Source organism: Astyanax mexicanus, chromosome 25 (assembly GCF_023375975.1).
Source record: "Astyanax mexicanus isolate ESR-SI-001 chromosome 25, AstMex3_surface, whole genome shotgun sequence".
Taxonomy (NCBI): domain Eukaryota; kingdom Metazoa; phylum Chordata; class Actinopteri; order Characiformes; family Acestrorhamphidae; genus Astyanax; species Astyanax mexicanus.
Genome location: NC_064432.1, coordinates 22,345,363 through 22,366,371, shown reverse-complemented (window position 1 = coordinate 22,366,371; position 21,009 = coordinate 22,345,363). Strand labels below are relative to the sequence as shown.

Sequence of the window (21,009 nt, the reverse complement as noted above, 5' to 3'; positions counted from 1 at the left end):
ATCAAAACGGTCCATACTGGGCCAGTGTGGCTATGAATGTTCCTCCTAAACAATAAGCAGCACTGCTGATTCCACTTGTTTAATCAGCCGATCAGTCTTCAAACAACTGGTGACTTAATCCTGCTTGGCTGGAATAAAAAAACATGCAACCACACCAGCCCAAAGTGGACAGGTATAAATTCCCTGCCTTTATTCAGAAACTGATATTTATTTTATAAAAGAAATCAAGGCAACACATTTAAAAGAGCTTTAATTTTTCTGACACAACACATATGTAAAAGACAAAGCACAGATATCAGAGTGTGTGTAAAAGATAGCACCAGTCCTTAATTTTTTGAAGGAGTTCACTGAGATGTATAAAACCTCCCTCCCTTTTTCTGATCTGCTATCCACGTGTTTCTGCAGGACCATCAGATCGGACAGTATGTATTGAAAGTCATGAGCAGCAGATCGGACAAAAACAACAAAATGTTTCATTGAAGAATTAGGACACAACTTTTTTAGAAACAGGGATTCCACGAAGATTGCACCCATTTAAGAATGGTATATGACGCTACAAGAAACAAATAATGCACCTGACTGAACCCCAATCAAACTTGAATCAGATGAAAAGATTAAAATCCAGATAAACATTTTTTAAACTGAACTTTTATTCTGAATGTATTAGTTTAGTAGTTTAAAAAAGTGTATTAACACCATCTTTTAGTCTAAACTGAACAGAAAAAAGATTAGGCTGCATTTAATAGAGTTTAAACATGACCACGAAATGTAGGGATCACATACTACAAGTCGTGCTTTTACTCCCCCAAGTCGTTTTGTATGGGGGTGTTTTGTAAATAACAAAACCTAAATATTTAATACATAAATAACCTAAAAACACCTCGTAACACCTCGGCATAAGAAAATGGAACATTGCACTCGAGGAGAACAGTGGCAGTCCATTAAAAAAAGTAACAGAAGTACTGTTTGTAGTGCAATGCAACATAACATTGAATTAATGCTTTAGAAAAGAATGTCAGTCAGATAAACATTGGGCCAAGATTGTTCCAGAGACCCGTACAGAAGGACATTTTAGCTACAGCTTCAGTGAAATGGCACTTCCTGCTCTGTTTGTATTAGATCTCAAAACCAGCTTAACTGACTGTATTAATCTTGAACAGCTAAGGCAAATTTTTCACCTAAAAGTGGAACCAGAGAAGGTCCTGATGTTAAGGTACCTTCAAAAGTATGTAACGTGTCCTTGTTACGAATGCAGCTACAGTATTTCATTTACTGAAAAGAGTGTGGGATGTTTACAGTACTCCAGGATTAGCGGCTTTGCAAATTGACAGGAATATTTTAAACACTTCTTCACACATTTAGAAAAAAAAAACAAAAAACAAGAACACCTTTCGGTGTCCTGGTTCTTTACAATAATAAAATAAATCAGGTCTCAAAAAGTAATAAAAGGCCACGTTTACAGATATATAAAATAAAGACACAATAAGATTACATAGTGCAAGTTTTCATAATTAAAGTCTTTTGCTACATGATGCTCGCTGAGGTTGTGTGCGTGTCCTAATGCTCTTGATTTTCAGCCAGTCTGCTGTTAAAGGCACCTTATGTTTTGAGTTGTCTGTACTGTCCTGCTGAAATATTCTGTTATCTGGGTGGTCCTGTAAAAGGCAGAGGTTGCAAGGTAAAAGAAACAGCATTAAATGTAGATATATTGATTTTAGACAGTACATATCATCACTTCCATTAACAACATTATCACTTGGGAAAATTCACTAAGTAGATGTTGGATAATAAGGCTTCACACAGCGCAATGTGGACTGATGTCACTGTTATAATAATATCAGCAGGCTTATGTCGCAACTGCTCTGTGTTTCTAATAAAATATATGAGGACATAATGCAAAGCAGTGTCCTTGCCTGAGATATTTTTTTTTATTTTATTTTATTTTTTTTTTACAGTGAGCTAAAGTGCTATCTGTGTGATAAGCCATATTATGGTGGGGATGAAACCAAAACTTTCTGTGAAGCTTTTCTCTTTAGTACGTGAGCATCAGTTTTAAAAGCATGGACAAATGACAGATATGGGAACAGCCTAAAATATGCTTTCTTAACCTGACGTTTTTCAGCGAAATATGCAAAGAATCAGATCCAGACAGGTTGGAGGGATTGGTGTTCGCATTATAATTATAACTCTGAAAAAGGGAGCAAACAGTGATAAACTTTTATTTTAGTTCAGAGATTTGGTAAGGTTTCTGGATTTGGTGAGAAAATCTGATTTTAACGTGCTGTATAAAAGTAGCCTTAAGCAATCTCGCTAGAAGCTCGTTCTGCCAGACTGATAGTGATTTTATTTAATTCATATTTAACATATAAGAAAAACCCTCACTTACCAATCACAAAATCGCACCATTTGGCTGCCAGGACTCCTCTGCTGCTCCTCGACTGTCGTGTCCTTTTTGCTGAAGACGACTCATTTGGATGGAAACTTCTGCGCTTTTCACCCGACTTGCTTGGGGTGGTTGTAGTTGAGTGAGATTTTCTTGGAGAGTAGAACGTCTTCTGCAGCTTGGCGGTTTCTCTGTCCTTTTGTTTTTCTTCTTTCATAGGGACATTACACCCAGCCGGGGAGACAGTGTGAACAGTCACTGATGTTGAGCTGGGAGAGTTGATCTTTTTTAAGAAAACCCTGCACTCCTTCAGCTTCTCTGGGCTCCAGGCTTTAGAGCTAATTCTCTCTTCTTCAACAGTGCCAGTAAAACCTCCCTCCTGCTCAAAAGTGTCAGTCTGGGGCAACTTATTTTCTGAGACTCGTTCTGACACCTCGTTTACCGATTGAAGAGGCTCTTTTGATGAGCCTGTTGTCTCCACCCTCATTTTCAGGGGACCCTTGTGGGTTTTGAGGTCTTTCTGAACCTTGGTTGTTGACGTTTTCTTGGAATTGCTTGGGAACTTAGACCTTGCTCTAAGCAGAGCTGTTTTGTAGATCCCCCAGGATCCATAGGTCTTGGGTGTTCTCTTTTGCCTACTGACATGCCTTGTGTTAATTTTTGAGCTGTTAAATAACAAGTGCTTCACAAAAGACCTCCTTGCTTTGTATATTAATGCTTGTCGATGCATTGATGGACTCTTTGGGACAATTTGAGCAAACTTTTTGACATGTTTCCGGAGACGTTCTGCTTGTGGGCTCGGGCAAACATTTTCTTTGCTAGTGGAACTGACGGGACTGTACTGAAAGATCTCACAGGGGTTTCTTGCACTGGCCTTCTTCACAATAGACAGGGACTGAGTCTCTGTGGTCTGCATAAACCAGGAGGAAAGCTTTTCCATGTTGTAGTTCCTCTTAAACAGCATTCTCACAGCTGAGGACCGCTCGTCAGAATCAGGGTCTTTCGGTTTCTGCTTCATTTGAACTTCTTCCGACTTTTTGGCCTCCAGGACATCCGACACCCATGTGTCAGACATCAGTCTGATTCTTCTGGCTAACTCCTTGTTTAGGATCTCTGGTGACGCACTAGTGGACCACCACTTAAAGCTCTCATCTAATGCAAAAATTGAGTCTACTGAAACTCCTGAAAAACGAACAGCATTTTTTATGTGACCGACCCTGTGGCTTCTCTTTCTCTGTGATTTGTTAACAGCCACCTCAGGCTCACGCTGCATCTGGTGGGTGGTTTCAGGGTTGGTTTTACCCATAAGCAGCTTGTGCGATCTACAAACCAGTGCATTGCTACGACTAAAAGATCTGGCGGTAGCAACTGAGTGCAGAAAATGAACAGAGGGTTTGCGCTCCCTTATGGAATGTCTAACAGGCACAAATGATGTACTGGAGTGCTCAGTGCTTTCTTCCATGGTACCCTCCTGATCATTCAGAATGACATCAGTGTGTTCATTGATTGTCTTCTGTTCTTTGGAAGGTTCAAACTCCATTACAAGAGCTCTGCGCTGCGATTCTTTCATGTCCTTTTTCATATGAATCTTGCGTTGCCTAGGTGACACTGTTGTAACAGTGACAGAAATTCCAGAAATCTTGACCTTTGCTGGCCTCCCTGGTTTTCTCATCACAGCCAAATCACTCTGCTTTTGACATTTTATGTTACTGCTTGCATGGATAAATCCTTTCCTATCTTCCACAGGCTTGACAAAATGTAGACCCTCTAACTTGATTTTGGGCAAATTAAGTACGGGCTCTCCGCCGGTATTCATTTTCCTAATCTCGTCAGCACTGCTCTGGACTTCATAAGATTGCTGATCTAAGGAAACATGCTTCATGTCTTCTGACACTACTCTCCTTGCTTTTCTTGATCTCCCATACAGGATTGTGATTTTTAGATTTTTGTTGCTATCATCGGTACTGGTTTTTTCAATTGTTTTCTGGTTTTCGTTTTCACTATTTAAGCTACTTGGGTCTCCTGTTTTGACTTTAGGGGGTCTACCAATTGGACGTTTCACTAATTTTTCAATCTGTGGACCCAACTTTTTGGGCCGCCCAGGACGTCTTTTAACAGGAGTTGTTTCTTGAACTGCTGGCGAAGCCTCACTGACCGTTTTTGCAGGGCTAATCAAATCCACCTCATCGGCAGGAATAACTTCTGGTGGTTTTATGTTGAATTCATCATTCTGCACAAGATCTTTTTGTACATCTGTTTTCTGTGTTTGCTTATTTATTGAACTGCCAGCCCATGAAGCTTCAACACAAGGATCGAACATTTCTCCATTAGGGTTTGAGCCAGAGTCTGCAGCTTTAAGAGTGTATTTCACCCCATCTTCACTTTTCACACATGACACCAGCATAAGCTTTATGGGACTGGCATATGTTAATGCCTTGCTGTCGCTTTCCTGGCTATTGCTCTCAACAGACTGATCCAGAACTAACTCTGGGCTTTGAGATTTTGTAAGGTTCTTTGATCTATAGGATCGAAGCTTTTTTGACGGAGATTTATGTTCACCCTCACATTCAATTTTGGAGGTCTGTTCAGAGTGATCGTTTTCTTTACTGTCTTCACATGTTCTTATTTTTCTTGGCGAAACTGTTAACACATTCATTTCATGACTTGACGGATGCCTCGCACGACCTTGTACTTCACTTTTGATTGGATGTTTAGTTGTACAAATCTTCGCAGAGTCACATTCAGATGTAGTGCTAACGTTCTGGGAATGCTTGATGAATAAACCCTCAGAAAAGCAGGCTGCGTAGAACATCTTTCTGGGCTCAGTGACATAGGAGGAGAAACGCTGAGGAGGGACAATATTTCTCCTACACCTTCCAACATTGTTGTCTGGTTGAAACATTTTACATTTTTTGTCCTGGTTGGACTTTTTGTCAGATAAACCTGGTTGTTGAAGGTCCAATTCATTACAGAGCTGAATTTTTGTCAGGTCAGCTGGCTGTTTTTCTTGCTGCTCTTGATGGTTGTGTTTTTCTGAAGTTAATCTTGGAAGTCCATTGCTTCGACTGTCGACTTCGAGCTGTTTTATGGACTCTGCTTTGGATACGTTTTCAGGACAACTGGACTGCTTTTTAACAGATGAGGTGGAGGAAATATGGGGCTGACTGTTCTTTGGACACTTGCCTCGGTCCATTTCCAATTTCCTCCTACACGCTGAAGGGTCGAGCCGTGCGAGATCTCTTTTGATCTGTAAGCTCTGCCTGCGGGAGGCCGGGAGATCAGGGGATAGACTGAGGGCTGCAAGCACTTCCTGTCTTCGACGAGAGCGTGTCTGAGGGGACTGTCTCTCCGTGGCCATGCGCTGCTCAAAGAGTTCCTTTAGGTTGTACTCTTTGTCACTGCTGCTGTGCAACACAGTGGTTATAATCTCTGTCAGCTGTGTGTCATCACACCGGTTCGACTGCTGATCGGCATGCGGGGTCTGTGGGGTTTGCTCTCTCTCACTTGGTTGAATATTCTTTAGCTTTTCATTAAATTCATCCATTATTTCCCCTAAAATTGTTCCACAGTTGTGTTCGATCTCTTCTTGCTTTGTCTTAGAATGAGTATCTTTAACAAGAACAGAGGAAGATTCCACAGCATGCAGAGCACCAGACTGCTGTGCTTTATCATCTTCATCGCTTGTCTCAGTTCGGTGAGGTAGAAGAGGGGGAGGTTTGCTTTGTGCCACAGACTCCTGACCTTTACAGTTCACATATTTGCTGCCCGTTTTATACTCTATTTCTAATGCCACAGGCGACAGGGGGGGTGGGGAAGGGCTACGGCAAGTTTGGCAAGCGTTATGCGAATGCAGAACACTGGCATGCTTCATTTGGACACCCAACACATTGCTGGCATGTGCAATGCACACGTTTTCATGACTGCACTGCTGCTGGCACCCAAGCATTTTATGGTGAGCACAGCAAACAGCAGCGCTCGAGCAAATGACTTTGCCTACGCAACCGAGAGCCAAGTTCTGGCAGGCCAGGTTTTTCATACAGATACAAACGGAGCCAACAGCACACGTCCTGAACCCACAGGCAGTTAAACAGCCAGCCGTGCAGCTACTCAGCGAGCAGGGTAAAGCATCACTGGGAGATGATCGTTCAGCAGGAGAGCAGAGCGGTTCAGTTTTAGCCAGGCGCCTGTGGGCATCCCTCAGAGCTAAGGCCACGCTGTAATCCTCCCGCATGTCCTGAAGGATGTGATATAGAAGCGGTCTGTGGTAAGAGCAGAGTGAAGACAGGACCTTCTCCAACACTGTACCTCTCCAGTCTTCAGGTTTCTCCTTTTCCTCCTCCATTCTGCAATGGTCCTCATCCGCAGGCACCAAAGAACTATATAAATAAATGGGGATAAATTATTATTTATGTTACTGACAGGTTAGTGACAAGAATCAAAGGACCAGCAGCAGTAGCTCTGTGCTCATACGACGGTGCAGATCAACAGGTTCTGCCGTCAACTTTCTTTACTCTTTGCTCTAGGTGGCACAAAATAACACACAATTACACAAAAACATTTTTTTATTGACAATTTTTTTATTGACAGCTTGTAGAAGGCAGAGGATGACGATTGTAGCAACGCTCACACTCAAGGAAACTTCATCTATACAGAGCATCCATAAAACCTGTTAACCAGCCAAACCATCTGCCTCTCTAGGTGTCGCTTAAAAATAACCACAAGCAAACCCATTTCTGCAGGCAATTAAACAAAAGAACAGATTGAATGAGGACACTAATTCGCTTAAGGGGTTTTAAATTAAGGGAATATATAGGGTTTTTTTGAGTGTCAAACTGAAATAAAAGAGGTTTATTAACCAACACTCTAAGAGCCCAATTTTAATTCATCTTTATAAGCTGAAATAAGTTTAAGCAATAATAAGATTATTACAAAAGAGAATCTTACACTGTTAGCTTCAATAATAGTAATAATTCGATTCAAAATAGGTGTTTAGCAATCATTACCTTTAAAGAATAAAAGTCAGGAGTGTTTTAATGGCCTCTCTCCGCGAAAAGCCCTTTTTTGTTAGTAAGCAAACGAAATAAATAATCAGAATAAATCACGAAGAGGAAAGAAAGCTTACCCAAAAGGACATTAATATAAGCATGCAGTTATAGTAAAACACATTTCACATTTAAATCTGAGCAACAAAGTGCTTCAACACAAACTCAACACTAAAGTCTGATTCTCATCACAAAGAAATAAATACACGTTTACAACACAAAACATTTACAGAATTTTTTTTCTGAGGAAAAAAAACAGAATGATTCAGTCAATCATAGTGCAACTGATGTATGCATAAATAAACGATTGCAATTAATATATAAATATATCTTGCAACTGCTTATGAATGTGAAAAACTCACTGCTGTGAACTGTTCCCATCGGGCCCTTTCATCAAAAAGCTTTAGACGAGATCCTGACCCCCCCCCCCCCAACCCCCTTTAAAAACACGGCTGAAGATTTTCAGTAGTATTCTGAATAACAGACGCATAAAACTTCAGCCAGTTCATTTCTTTTGGCAACCTCCCGAAAGCTTACGCAGAATGGTGAAATGTACAGAACGTACAGAAAAGGGCTTTGTGAGACTGAGGCTGTCTGTCAGAACCTTTATAACTTATCCTTGGACATACTGCAGTTAAAAGGGCAGTTACACCTTTAAACCTTATTCGTAATCTTACCCTGAGGATACTCTATGGCTACATTAAGACACCAAACACAAGCCATCAAATTTGGTTTTCTGTACCTGATTTCATCTGCAAATATTATTTGCTGAAAAACTACTTTCTTACAAGAATTATGAAGAACTAATTCATCACACGTTTAAAACGCAAAGTATCACATTTCAGCAGAGAATGTGATCAGCCCCCCCGGCTGCAGAGCGTAATGCTGAAATCAGATTAATCTGCCGTCGACGGGCCGGGTTTTAAAAGCTTTCAGCTAAAAATCACTTTACTCTTTAATCCGTCAGAGAGAAATCAGCGAGACACCTGAGAAACAGTAAACTGTAAAAGTACACTAAAAGGTAAGAAAACTTCACTACACAGCGGTGGGACTGCCCTCAAGCCGAAACGATGTGCCTGTAAGTAATGCACCCCCCCAGGAACAACAGCAGCAACATCAACTGCTGACTGTAGTTCAGATATAAAACTGTCTCCAACTCCAGAGATAAAGTACGGAACTAGTGAAGTGAGCTGTAGAACAGGCACTACGCAAGTTAACAAGTTGTAAGGAACATTCAGTGGCTTATAGGGCAAAAATGCTTTTTTGAGTTATATTTAAGAATCTCTCCACAAAAGAAAGTATTTTTCTTTCTTTAAATAACATTAACAGATATACCACATACAGAATTCCACAACACAAAGACTACTACATTAACATTGCATGTAGAAATTCTCATATTTCCAAAGCTTCAATCACAAAATTCACATTTAAATCTCGAGTTACACTTATATATAAGGAGCGGCGTGTCCCGGCGTCTGCGTTAATAAATATAACGGAGGTGTTAATAATTCAGTGATGTTCTGTAATAATTAACGGGGGTTAGAGCGACACAGACAGACGCGCAGGAGCACAAACTCCTTACTGTAAAGTGCGACCCCGTCCTCTCCTTCATTTATAGTGTAACTTATTAAAACAGGTCCATGCTGTGAAACAGGCGGAAAGAGTCTGAGCTTCGTTAGCAGAACGCAGCAGAACATAGCAGTGACGTAGGTGGGTTAGCGTTGTGCGCTAAAAGAAAGGGAAGCTATGAGGGAAAAGAAGGTTAAAGAAAGAGACAAATCAGGTAAAAAAAGACACAAGAGCACAGACTAGAGGCTGCATTCACTCTCAGCAGCTCTGCCGATCAATATGCTATACAACCTGGCAGCTGCGAATGAGTAAATGAGCGCCACGTCTTGCGCACAAATAGAAACTTTACCAAAGCAGCGTAGACTGGAGTGTAATTAGCTTGCAAAATGACCCTGAAGTGATATTTTGGTTACAGCAAACAGATAAACACAGCAGAGCTATCATGATGTGCTGAAAATGAACGATAAAACAAAACTGAGCAAAACAGAGCAGAACTCGAAGCAGCAGAGAAACAGTTATAATGAGGTTTTACAGCAGATTTCAGAGATAAAAAATAAAAACAAATATATTAATACGACACATTCACTAGAACTATCAAGCTTTTCCTGTGCACATTTCCGACATGCATTATGTTGCATTCCAGCTTCCCCCGAGCGAGTTTACGGAAACGAGGCGAAGCACTTTAAACTTTACTAACCACAAAACTGAGCGTGATGGCTGGTAGAATTGGGGGTTCTTCATTAAAGAGAAGTCAAAAAACGGTAAAATTCACCTGATTCGGTTTGTCAAGTTTCCGATGAATCACACTAAAAGAATCAACGATATTTAGCGTACGCAGTGTGTGATTCGTTCACTGGAATAAGAGTTCCCGCCCGCACCTTTCCCCCGCAGGCAAGAACACCCCCTTCCCCCCATTAAACGCTGTAGCGATACGTTCCCCAGTTCACCAGCCTGAACAGCGTAGAACACACCGCACCACGACAACGTGCAGTACAGGGAATTAAAAAAACAAAACAAACAAACGAAAGAAAGAAAAATCTCTCAGCAGCTAAGACTGGTAGAGCGGTCGAAGTGTGAAAGCTGTTAACAATCATTAAGAGCTGATTAGCTTCGGTAAAAATCAAACCTGAATAAATTCTTTAGTTTAAAACTGTACTTAACTTAAAAATCAGTGCTTTACAGTATATCGTCTTTAAATATATATTTATATATATAATATATGTTTATGTATAGAAGTATATAGATATCCACAGTGAAAACCCTGAATAGATTTTTAAAGGCATGTGTTGTGATTTCTCTGAAAATGTACCAGAACCTGTAGATGAGGATTTCTGAGAATTCAAGTTTTTTTTCTTCTTTCAAGTCAGAAGGACTGAAGTTCCTGACCGTTAAAATGTTCTGTAGCTGAATCTGAGGCGTTTCCGTTAGAACCGTGTGCAGTAGCTGAGGTGTGTTGTGTTTAGAACCGTTTGAAGGCGGTCATTGAGGCATTAGTTGTTGTCGTCCCTGAAAGAATGGAGCCTGAGGTTTTGGCTTCGGAGAGGCGGGGCTTCTTTTTGGGCGGGGTCTTCAGCGTGCCCAAGCGTTCCTTCACCTTGTACTCCAGCGTGCTGTGCGGAACCCCGTACACACCCTGAGCTTTCGACACGCTCATTTTACCGCCCATCACCATGGCGATGGCCTCCTCCAGGATGTCGTGGTCGTACTGGCGGTAGCGGCCGCGTTTTTTCCGTGGTTGTTTGTCCCGCCGGTCTCCGTCGTCGCCGCAGGTGTCGCCGCTGCCTGTGGCGCTGCCACCTAGGGCACCGTTCTTCATGCACAGGGGGGGCAGGTCTCCCTGCAGCAGCAACCGTGACTCCAGCACAGGGGGGCACTCCGAAACACCCTGTTTGGGCAGGATGGACTTTAGTTTGTGCAGCGTGGCCGGACCCTCCGAGCTCTTACTGGCTTGAAACACGGCGTCCACCAGACCGGCCAGGTCCATCGATGTTTTGGGCTGGACGCTAGGACGTACCTGAGGGATGCGGATGGCTGCGGCCGCCCCGGCGGCGGGGCTCTGTGGGGGCGTGGGCATGCCCGGGTTGGATGGAGGGACAGCATCGCTCCGCTCTCTGAGCTGGGACACCATCCTCTGCAACGTCAGGCGGTGGAGGTATGAAGAAGCGATCGCCGCAGGCAAGTCGGCACCTTCCATCGGCGAAAAAGCCACTTTGGCGCCTTCCGGCTGGTCCGACTGCGAGCGCGCCCAAGCCGCCACTTTCTGCAGCAGCAGCTGCGTGTCGCCCGCCGGCCAGCCTGCCTCCGGACCCCCGCCGTTGTCTCCGACCGGCAGCCACGGCTTCCTCTCGAGCAGTAAGGCCTCGGTCTGCAGCCGTAAGGTTTTCTGAGGTATCCCGTACAGAATGGCAGCTTTATGAACATCCAGTGAACCAGAGCGAACGTCTTTCAAGGCTTTAGAGAGCAACCCTTCTGCGAACTCTGAGCTGCGATCCAAATACTCCTCTTTGATTGGTCTCCTAGGGGGAGGTGGATGGGAGGATGAAAAACGAACGGGTGAGCTGACGAATGACAGGAAGCACTCAGGGTCCACTCCTTTACTGCCTTGTCTTTGGGTAACATCACTCATCGCTTCTCACTTTGTTTAACACAAAGCCTTTGAATATGGGGGTCAACGTTTGTCTGTTTTTGGACTTAGGTTGCAAACGATACTTCGTGGAAGGAGAGCTCTCAGTCAAACGTGTGGAGAAAGACACACTTCTACAGTAAGTAAAAAACTTCCAGTATCTTTGCAATGCAGCTCAGGTATGGTACCTACTTAGCATTTGTGTGAAAATAATGAATAATGCATAGATAAATGTGTAGATAAAACATAAATAGATCCAGGCTGCACAGAAGCCCCTGACTGCTGACAAACGTGACGTTACCTTCCAACAAGTTAGAAAAGAGTCAACCCCTTTGGCAGTGCAACAGAAAAGCCACTACATTTCACATTTACATGCAGAAATTTCAGAGCGATCTAAATATATCTAATAATTGCACAAATTTATTTTACAATGTCAACTAGGCAACTAACTCCAGTAAATATAAATTAATAATTGCACTAACAGTGGAAATTGCACAAAGTAAGAAATAAAAGATACTCACCCTAAAAAGGCCTGATGATTCGCCACATTTAGAGATGGTGTACTTTTCTTTGAAAGGTCAAGCACACCATCTGCTGAAACAAGAAAAAAAAAAAACATAATAATTCAGCAACATTTCAGAAATATACCATCACTCCTGGTGCAACAATTCAAGCAGTGCAGGCTTGTGATCATCCATCTTCCTATATATTACTGTTCCTACTATATTCCAGAGGTTTTCAGTTTGGTAAAATCCAAGAAACTCATCATTTTAAGTGGTCTCTTATTTTTTTTTCCAGAGCTATATATAATTCAAATTACAATATCATTTATACTGAACTGATTTCAAAACGTTTCATTCCAAACTGAACACCAGGAAGATAGCCAGTCTTACCCGAATAGCCCGCCCATCTTTAATTTGCGTGTTAAAACACAGTTAATTGTTAAAGCTGTGAATGTTAAGAAAAGGAACCAGAGCTAGAGTTAAGTCCAGCCCCTCACCTTGCTGTGGGCAGGGCGCGACACTGCTGACGGTGATGTCACGGCACGGTGCACCACGGCTGATGGTCAAGTCCAGGGGTCCATCAGGCTCCGTCTGTTTGGGGAAATCAGCCTGGTTTGGGTTTGGATCTTCGGCACCCTCAGGCTGGCTCTTACAGGCATATTCGATCGCAAACTGCCGGATCATCTTGCGCATCAACTCCCGCGCTGCCAACGGTATACTAGGATCGCAGTTCTCAGGGAATTCTGGGTAATGCACAGATTAATGACAAAAACATGTTTTAGATTCTAAAAAACAGCAGAATAAAAGTCTTGATTTACTGTGGAAACCACTGATCCGTCTCACACCCTAAAGTATGTCAGGCAGCTAAAGCATTAGCAGCTAGCATCATTACAGCTGTGACTCACATCACTACTCTCCATAAACACACTGCAGGCTGAAGTCTGAACAGCAGCAGTATTGTTCTGTGGAAGTCGTACTGTCAGCGTGTGATAATACCTTTTTTGTGGAAAACTGCATGAAGGAATTGGTCTGCTTGGCACTGGAGTTTTTCTGAGGTGGACAGGCCCTGAGGTGGGGGGGTTTCGGCGGGGGGTGGCGACACGGGCACGTGGTCCTGTTTCAGAAAGAACAGCAGCTACATTAAGATTAATTCAGTCATTACAGTAACACACACTCTTGGTAAACCTTTTCACGGTTCATCTACAGTGTAAAACCTGATTCCTGCTATAGTTCAGCACCAACACTGAGCCTGTGGTAAAGTTATGTGGATGAGCTATAGTCAAACAGTCCTGCATGTTTAAAAACAGAGGACACAATAACAGACCGCAAGGCGCATAACAAGTTTAACACTAGACCCCAAAGAGAATAATACCAGACCGGTATATGTGTTATAACAGACTGTATAGAAAGTAATTAGCTGTGCAGAGTGTAATAAATTGCAGACAGCAAACGGACAGACTGCAGAGAGAGTAATAACAGCCTTTAGAGAGCACAATAACTGAAGAGTGTAGTAACAGACCACAAAGAGTGTAATTAGAGACTGTGGAGAGAGTATGAACAGATGGTGGAGAAAAATAACAGACCGGGGAGAGTGTAATAACAGACCGGGAGAGTGTAATAACAGACCAGGAGAGTGTAATAACATGCCACTACAAGAGTAATAACAGACCACAGACTGTAATAACACACAGTGCAGAGAGCATTATAACAGACCACAAGCAATTTCCCACCACTGACTACACACGTCTAATGTGCATCTTATTTATATCCTAAGGATATTTTTAGTGTATTTGTATTTTTATAAGTTTTGTTTTATCTTATCCTTCCTAGTTACTTTTGTGTACTGTGTATACCCGCTGCTGGATGTCCAAAATGTCCCCTCGGGGATCAATGAAGTATGTATGCATGTATGTATGTATGTATGTATCTATCTATCTATCTATCTATCTATCTATCTATCAGACTGTGGAGATAAAAAAAACAGAAGGCAACAGACAGGGTGGAAAGTGGTAACAGAACGGGGACAGTATAATTACAGACCTGGGAGAGTGCAATAACAGACTGGGATAATGTAGTAACAGACCAGAGAGAGTGTAATAACAGACTTTGAAAATCGGAATGAGAGTAATAACAGACCAGCAAGAAAGTAATAACAGACCAGGGATAGTGTAGTACAGACCGGGGACGGTGTAACAACAGACAGGAAGGAGAGTAATAACAGACCAAAAGCAAATTCCCACCAGACTGTGGAGAAATTGAATGTAACAGAAAGCAACAGACAGGGTGGAAAGTGGTAACAGACCAGGGACAGTGTAATAACAGACCAGGGGAGTGTAATTACAGATACGTGAGAGTGTAATAACATACTGAGGACAATGCAATAACAGACAGAGAAGAATAACAGATCGGGGAGAGTGTAATAATATACCCTATATGATGTAGTAATAGACAATGGAAAGCTTAGTAATATATTAAGAAGTGTAACAGCTAATCGTGAATATCAATATAACAGACCACAGAGAGTGTAATAACAGACCACAGAAAATGTAATAACAGACTGCGCCGAAGTGTTTAGGCTTAAAACAGAACGTCTGTTACAGAACTGTGTTTTTAACCCTTTAAACAGAAAAAAAATGATGTTTGGGTAAACTGGTGCTGGTGGGTTTTGGATGCTGAATGATGGTACAATTTTATGATAACAGCAGAACATTCAGACTCACAGTTGTTTTCTCCAACTGCAGGTTGCAGAAGGGGCAGCAAGCGTCCGTCGACCAATCAGAGGCCGCTTCTGGCTCACAGTCTGTACAACAGAAAAAAAAGGTACATTTAAAATAAACGTATCAAAAACGCAACACCACAGATACAGTATGATCTCATTTCTCTCTCACACACACATACACACACACACAGTTTTCTATAAGCCCTAACCAAGATAAAAAAATATTCTTTCTTTGTACTCAGACATGCAGGCACCATATCTGAATTACCGACTGCTTCCTGTTTACACTCAGAACTGAACACTGTGACGTAATTTATACTGATAATACTGATAAAAGCAGTCGTACAGCTCAGCCCAGTGCCTCAATTTCACACCATAAACACCAATATCTCACCGTCAAAGATGCTGAGGTCTTGTAGAAGTCTTGGTCCATAAACTCCTTCCAGAATGCTCTCAAACCCTGAAACACACAAAACACTCAGCAGCTCAGCACATTAAAACACTAATTAAATATCATATTTACATTCTGATTAGTTTGTGAAATGAAACCAGTTCAGCAATTTTGCTTTTAGTTGGGTGATATCACAGAAACTTTATATTACAATACAATTCTTCATTTCGATCAATACAATATAATTCCAATATTAATATAAACAATTTAAAAGCAGATCTACAAAACTGATTTATGTACTGTGATGTGTCCTATAATAAACCACAGTAAATAATAGTGTAAATTAAAATCATATAATCTTTATAGAAACAATATTTAATTGTGCTATATATTGATATTGAATTATTGCCCAGCACTAACTTGACCTAAATATTTTTTTTTACCAGAATTGAAAGAAAAACCTTAAATAATAATTATTCAAAAGAACAATTAGTGGTTTCAGGCTCTTTATTTTACTGCTGTTATTTCTGTATCATTGTTTGATCACCTATTGTTTTAAGTTTTAAGTCATCTTTTTGTATTTTAATTAATTTGCAGAAAATCCTCTGGGTGTGTTTGGTTCAGAAGCAAAATTCACAATATATTCTGAATATAACTTTACATCTACACAGACTCTGTTCATTCCTGTGTTTCAGCAGTGCACTATTTTCTATTTAATACTACAGAGAATAACATTATTAATAATATAAACCTGGCAGATTTGAACCAGGCTGAGATATCTGGGTGTGTTGCCCACAGAGAACCAATAAAATCAATAAACCAGAGGGAGACAGCCCACAGTCCAGCACAGCAGCTTCAAATATTCCTTTTGAATTAAACCAGATTAATCTCTACACTGAATTTAGTTACTATATTAGCTAATAGATATCTGATGGTGAAAGAGCAGGAAGCCCTCTCTAAAGAAATACTGCTACACGTTCCTTTGGAAATGAAAAATCCTACAATAGTGTTTATTATTTATTACAGATGGTTAGTGGTGTTATTGATTATAGAATGTGGAGCTGAATGTTGATGATGAGGAGTTGCTGAAGGGGAAAGTGAGTGAGTACTGTAACAGTGTTCAGCTGGAGCTTCACTGATTCAGTCTGACTTTAAATACTAGTGACAGCAATACTGATCAGGGGTGTGAATCATAGGGTGTCTCACGATACGATAGGACGATATGTTGCCAGTGATAATGAAGATATCACAATACTGTGGTATATCACAAGATGGTTCTCTACAATACTTCACAACATCTGTGAAGAGGATAAAATACTCATACAGTAGAGATTCACAATATTTAATCTAATTGCTTTTTAGAATCATCATATCGCGCCGATGTAGATTTGGACGATATTTCAACCCGAAACTTGCTGGTGTAGGTATTGCGTGCCGAAAAAAGACTAAGCGACACTCACCGGACTAATGCAACTGACTTAGATTCTCTTTTTTATTTATTTTAATTATGTTTCAATACATAGTGTTTTATTTAACCTGATTTAAAAGAGGGTTTAAAGCTGTGGTCGATGAAAGAGCCAGCTGAATTTGCTGAAACCAAAAATGGAAGTTCATTTTATTCTTTTTATTGTATACAGTTGATTGAAAGCTCAAATGTGAGGCAAATAAAATGTTACATTTGTTTCTAAACTTATACAGGGTTGTGTAGAGTGTGTGTAAATTATAAATGCGTAATGTCAGATATCGTCATTGGCCCAAAATTCCCACACCTGTAAACTAAATAAGCAAATATCAGGATTCTATTTTACCTGTTCATTTGATTAGCGACAACACGTTGGGGAACAAGTTGTGGGGAGATTAAAGCATCCATATCAAAGCGTTTTAATATTTGACATCCATATTTGACACCACGTATCGAAAATGTATAGCAAATGAATATGATAAGATACATCACAATAATGATACTTTGTCCCATCCTTAATACTAACTACCTAAAATACCATAATAGCAATACCACCCGAACCCATAAAACCTTGCTAAAGCCCCAATTTTCACTGAAATCTCCCTAAAACACATCCCAGACAGCGATAGCATGTTAATTTATTTTTCCATCTCTAATGCACTAAAATGACTAAGATTGCAGACGTCATAGTTCATTTGTTTGTGCACACTAATTTTACATTAATTGTAAGTTTTGTTTTTTGTATGTACTGTTTGTGTTAAACTTTTTTTACATTAAATATGTAGATATATCTTTTAAAATAAAAGCACAGAGAGTGTAGATTCAGAGCCCCAACCATCCAAAAGCTTTACATGAACGTTGACTCAATGTTAGAATTTCAACATTAACCAAAACATTGTTAAATAAAGGTTGTTTATAGGTTGTTTTCCATCAGATAAGTTAAATATAATAATAATGCATCCGAAATATAAAAAATAAACGTTTATTTAACGCTCTTCCCTGATTCTAATCCGGGCCCTTCGCTGGCTGTTAGCTCGGGCTGCAGTGAAACTAAGAGAGATCCTGGTGTTGTGTCGAGTTGTGCTACCCGTCTGTAGGAGCGACTTAGAGGATCTGCGCATGCGCTGAACAATGTTTCATCGTTTTTATGCGGGCTTTTCCATGATGATTCTGTTTTATTTGCGTGTATTTCGCACTCAGAGCTCAATGTAACTGCTTCGTTGAGTTTAAAAAGTATTATTTTAATTGAAATAAAAAAAATACAATTATATTAAAATTTTAATTAAAAACCTTAATTTGACCATAATCTAGTGTTTGTATGGTGTCTAAATATTTCTATAGGAGTATTAATTTCTGATTCAATGATTCAAAGTATGAAAATATAAAAAATGCTTAAATTCAATTTAAGTTAATTTTTCTCTCATTTTAGCTCAATTACAGCTATATACTATGGTAGCACGTTTTGACAGGGCAGCACAAATCGGCAGAACATCTGCCGCGTTAGCTCTGAGTACACAAGGCTAAGCTAAGCGACGCTTCCCGGGAGGAGACGGGCCGATACCGGATGGTTACCGGGTCGTTAGCCGCTTGTTTTGCGGGCTGAGGTGAAGCTTTGCCGCCCATGAGCTCGATAAACAGACTCACCGAGGGCGGAGCGGCTCGCGGCGGGGAGAGCGGGGCGCGGAGCGGGGCGGCGGAGCTGCGGCAGCGGGAATAATGGCGACCACCCTTCTTCTCTACAGCGCTAAAGCTAACCAGCTAGCGGGCTAACGCCACAGAGCCTCCGCAGCGGAGATCACCCACTCCCATCCACACAGAGCGAGAGAGGCCATAATGAGCTACTGAACAAAACCATCGTTTATTTCATCATTTTTATACTTTCATTTATAATTTCATTGGCATTTTATACTAAATGCCATTAATAATTTTCTGTCAGATTTCAGCGTTTTTAGTGTTTCAGCTGCTGTTCAGTTCACTTCAGAAGGTAGAGTAATTACTGTGTAATCAATTTAAAATATAGATTAAGCTTAATTAAACTAATTTATTAAGGTGTGAAAACGAGATCCTAATGCATGGCCATGACTTATTAAGGCACGGGGATGAGATAATTAGGCGTGGGGATGGGATAATTAAGGTGTAGGGATGATACAATTAAGGCATGGGGATAAAATAATTAAGGCGTGGGGATACTTGAGGAGACTTTCAAGGTTCTCAAAATTTTTAGTTTCGACTTTGCTATGAAGGAACAAGGGACCATGAAGTAAACTTAGTTAAATGTGAAAATCGTAGTACATTTTACTTAAATCATTATAAGGGAACAAGATAATTAAGTTGTAGAGACGAGATAATTAAGGCATGAGGATGACTTATTAAGGCGTGGGTATGAGATAAAAGTGTGGTGACGAGTTATTAAAGTGTGGGATTACTTATTAAGGTGTGGGGATGAGATAATTAAGGCATGGAGATGAGATAATTAAAGCTTAGGAAACGAGATATAGTAATAAAGGTGTGGGGGGCAACTTACTTAGGCATGGAGATGAGATAATTAAAGCGTAAAGCTTAATTGTAAGCCCTGACTATGTAAGTCTTCCAGTATATTACCAGAGCACCAAAAGTTTGGACACACCTTTTCTCATTCAACATGTTTTTCTTCTTTTTCTAAATTTTCTGCGTAGTAAATTTAATATTGAAGCACATTTATCTTTGAGGACAGATCTGCACACTTTTGGAATTTGAATCTTAGTGTCTTTATGAGGGAGATTCACCTGGAAGAGTTTTCTCAGCGTCTTAAAGGAGTTCCTAGAGGTGCTGAACAATAGTAGCTGCTTTTCCTTCACGCTGTGAAGCTCCAGCTAATCCCAATTAAATCACCTTAAATCACCATCTCAATTCATCAGGTTTTGATCAGGGGATTATAGGGGACAAACACCGTTTTGTTTGTTTGTTTACTACGTAATATCATATGTGTCCCTAAAGTGTTTCCATAAATAAAGATTAAAATAAAGAAAACACTGAATGAGAAGAGGTGTGTCCAAACTTTTGACTGGTACAGCATCATCCAGCATAATCTCATTAATCAATCAGCACACAGTAGTACCAAGGATGCTTGCACCTTTTACTGCATAACACCTGTATATTGTAGAAAAATGGAAATATAAAGGTTGGTTTTATTTGCTTGTTTGGCACAATACTTTAGAGTACTTTCTAATGCATTAAAGAAAACCTGGATAAGTAGTTGTATACTAATTTAAATTTAAACAAAGAGTTTTTAGCCATTTAGATCCATTCACCCCTATTTATTGACGGCTCACTCACAGGCTCCCTCTATGGGTTTGGAGTAATTGTATGATTATAATAAGGGAGATGGAGAGTGGGCAGTCTCTTCATAAACCTAATCTGCTAACGTTTTAGCATATTAGCATTAGCACATTTGCATTAGCACAGTATTCCACAAAACACCCCCCTTCCTCCCCTCCTCTATCCCCCTTAAACAAACCCCCTCCCCCACCCCTAACACTATACACAATATACATATATACATATACACACAGACTCATATATATGTTCAAATATATATATATAGCTGTGTGTATATATGTGTGTATAAACAGTCAGTATTGGTTTCTTTGTCATAAAAAGAGAAAGAAAGAAGTAAAGAAAGAAAAGAGAGAGGGACCTATGCTGTTTTCTGTTTTTCTCTATCAGGTGCAGATAGTGTGAATTCAGAGCTCCATCATCCCCTATCTAACCCGAGCATCTGCCCCTTTGATTTTCAGAACCCATCAGATGCTGCTGTCTTACCGACGCACGCGATCAGTTTGTGCCTCCAGGTCTCGAGCTCCCTGCGCGCGCCCCTTCTCTCCGCCGCGCATTTTGCGCTGCGGCACCGCGTCGCCATGTTTCCTCCCGCCTCGCGCCCGCGCCCTGACTGACAGGCGGCACAGCGCGAGGGGGGCGGGGCCACTGTGCGCCGCGCTCTGATTGGCTCTCCCAAATCCTTTGTCTCTATTACAGTTTACACTCTGACAGTAAGTATTTCCTCACTGTTTGATGTTTTTGCTTTGTGTGTGTTATACACTCTAAATGAATATTGAAGTCATCCAGACTGTAAAGGAACTCATGAACTTATCTTGTTCATCAGTGGTAGCTGATGAGGGCCAGTTTCATCATCACGTTTTTGATGGTCTTCACGACTGCACTTGAGGATACCTTAAGTTCTCAAAACTTTTTTTGTTGACTGTCCTGTGAAGAAACAAGGCATCATATAGTAAACTTAGTTTAAAGTGTATCACCTCAGTTTTTGAACTTATCCTGTAC

At 40.8% G+C, this 21,009-nt stretch overlaps 1 protein-coding gene across 4 annotated transcripts; it reads right to left on the bottom strand.

Annotated features, from left to right (window-relative positions):
• Positions 1–233: 233 nt before the first annotated feature.
• On the bottom strand, positions 234–20,634 carry lcorl (ligand dependent nuclear receptor corepressor-like). 4 transcript variants are annotated; one of them, XM_007232736.4, is made up of 8 exons: positions 20,494–20,634; positions 15,234–15,299; positions 14,841–14,920; positions 13,117–13,234; positions 12,618–12,863; positions 12,139–12,211; positions 2,387–6,759; positions 234–1,655 (listed from the first exon to the last, which is right to left on the bottom strand). In XM_007232736.4, exons 1-8 carry the CDS (start codon positions 20,588–20,590, stop codon positions 1,642–1,644), a joined length of 5,067 nt encoding a protein of 1,688 aa, XP_007232798.3. In that variant the 5' UTR covers positions 20,591–20,634; the 3' UTR covers positions 234–1,641. The 4 variants fall into 4 exon arrangements, with proteins under 4 accessions (XP_007232798.3, XP_007232799.3, XP_007232800.2 ...); XM_007232737.4 differs by having other exon boundaries at positions 12,139–12,208; XM_007232738.4 differs by lacking the exons at positions 234–1,655; positions 2,387–6,759 and adding an exon at positions 6,928–11,510 and having other exon boundaries at positions 20,494–20,631.
• Positions 20,635–21,009: the final 375 nt, after the last annotated feature.

Coding starts and splice junctions, on each gene's coding strand:
- lcorl (XM_007232736.4), bottom strand. CDS start 20,590: ATGGCGACGCGGTGCCGCAGCGCAAAATGCGCGGCGGAGAGAAGGGGC. Junction 12,864..13,116: donor TGCAGTTTTCCACAAAAAAG/GTATTATCACAC, acceptor TGCATTACCCAG/AATTCCCTGAGAACTGCGAT. Junction 6,760..12,138: donor AATCATCAGGCCTTTTTAGG/GTGAGTATCTTT, acceptor TTATTTATATAG/TTCTTTGGTGCCTGCGGATG.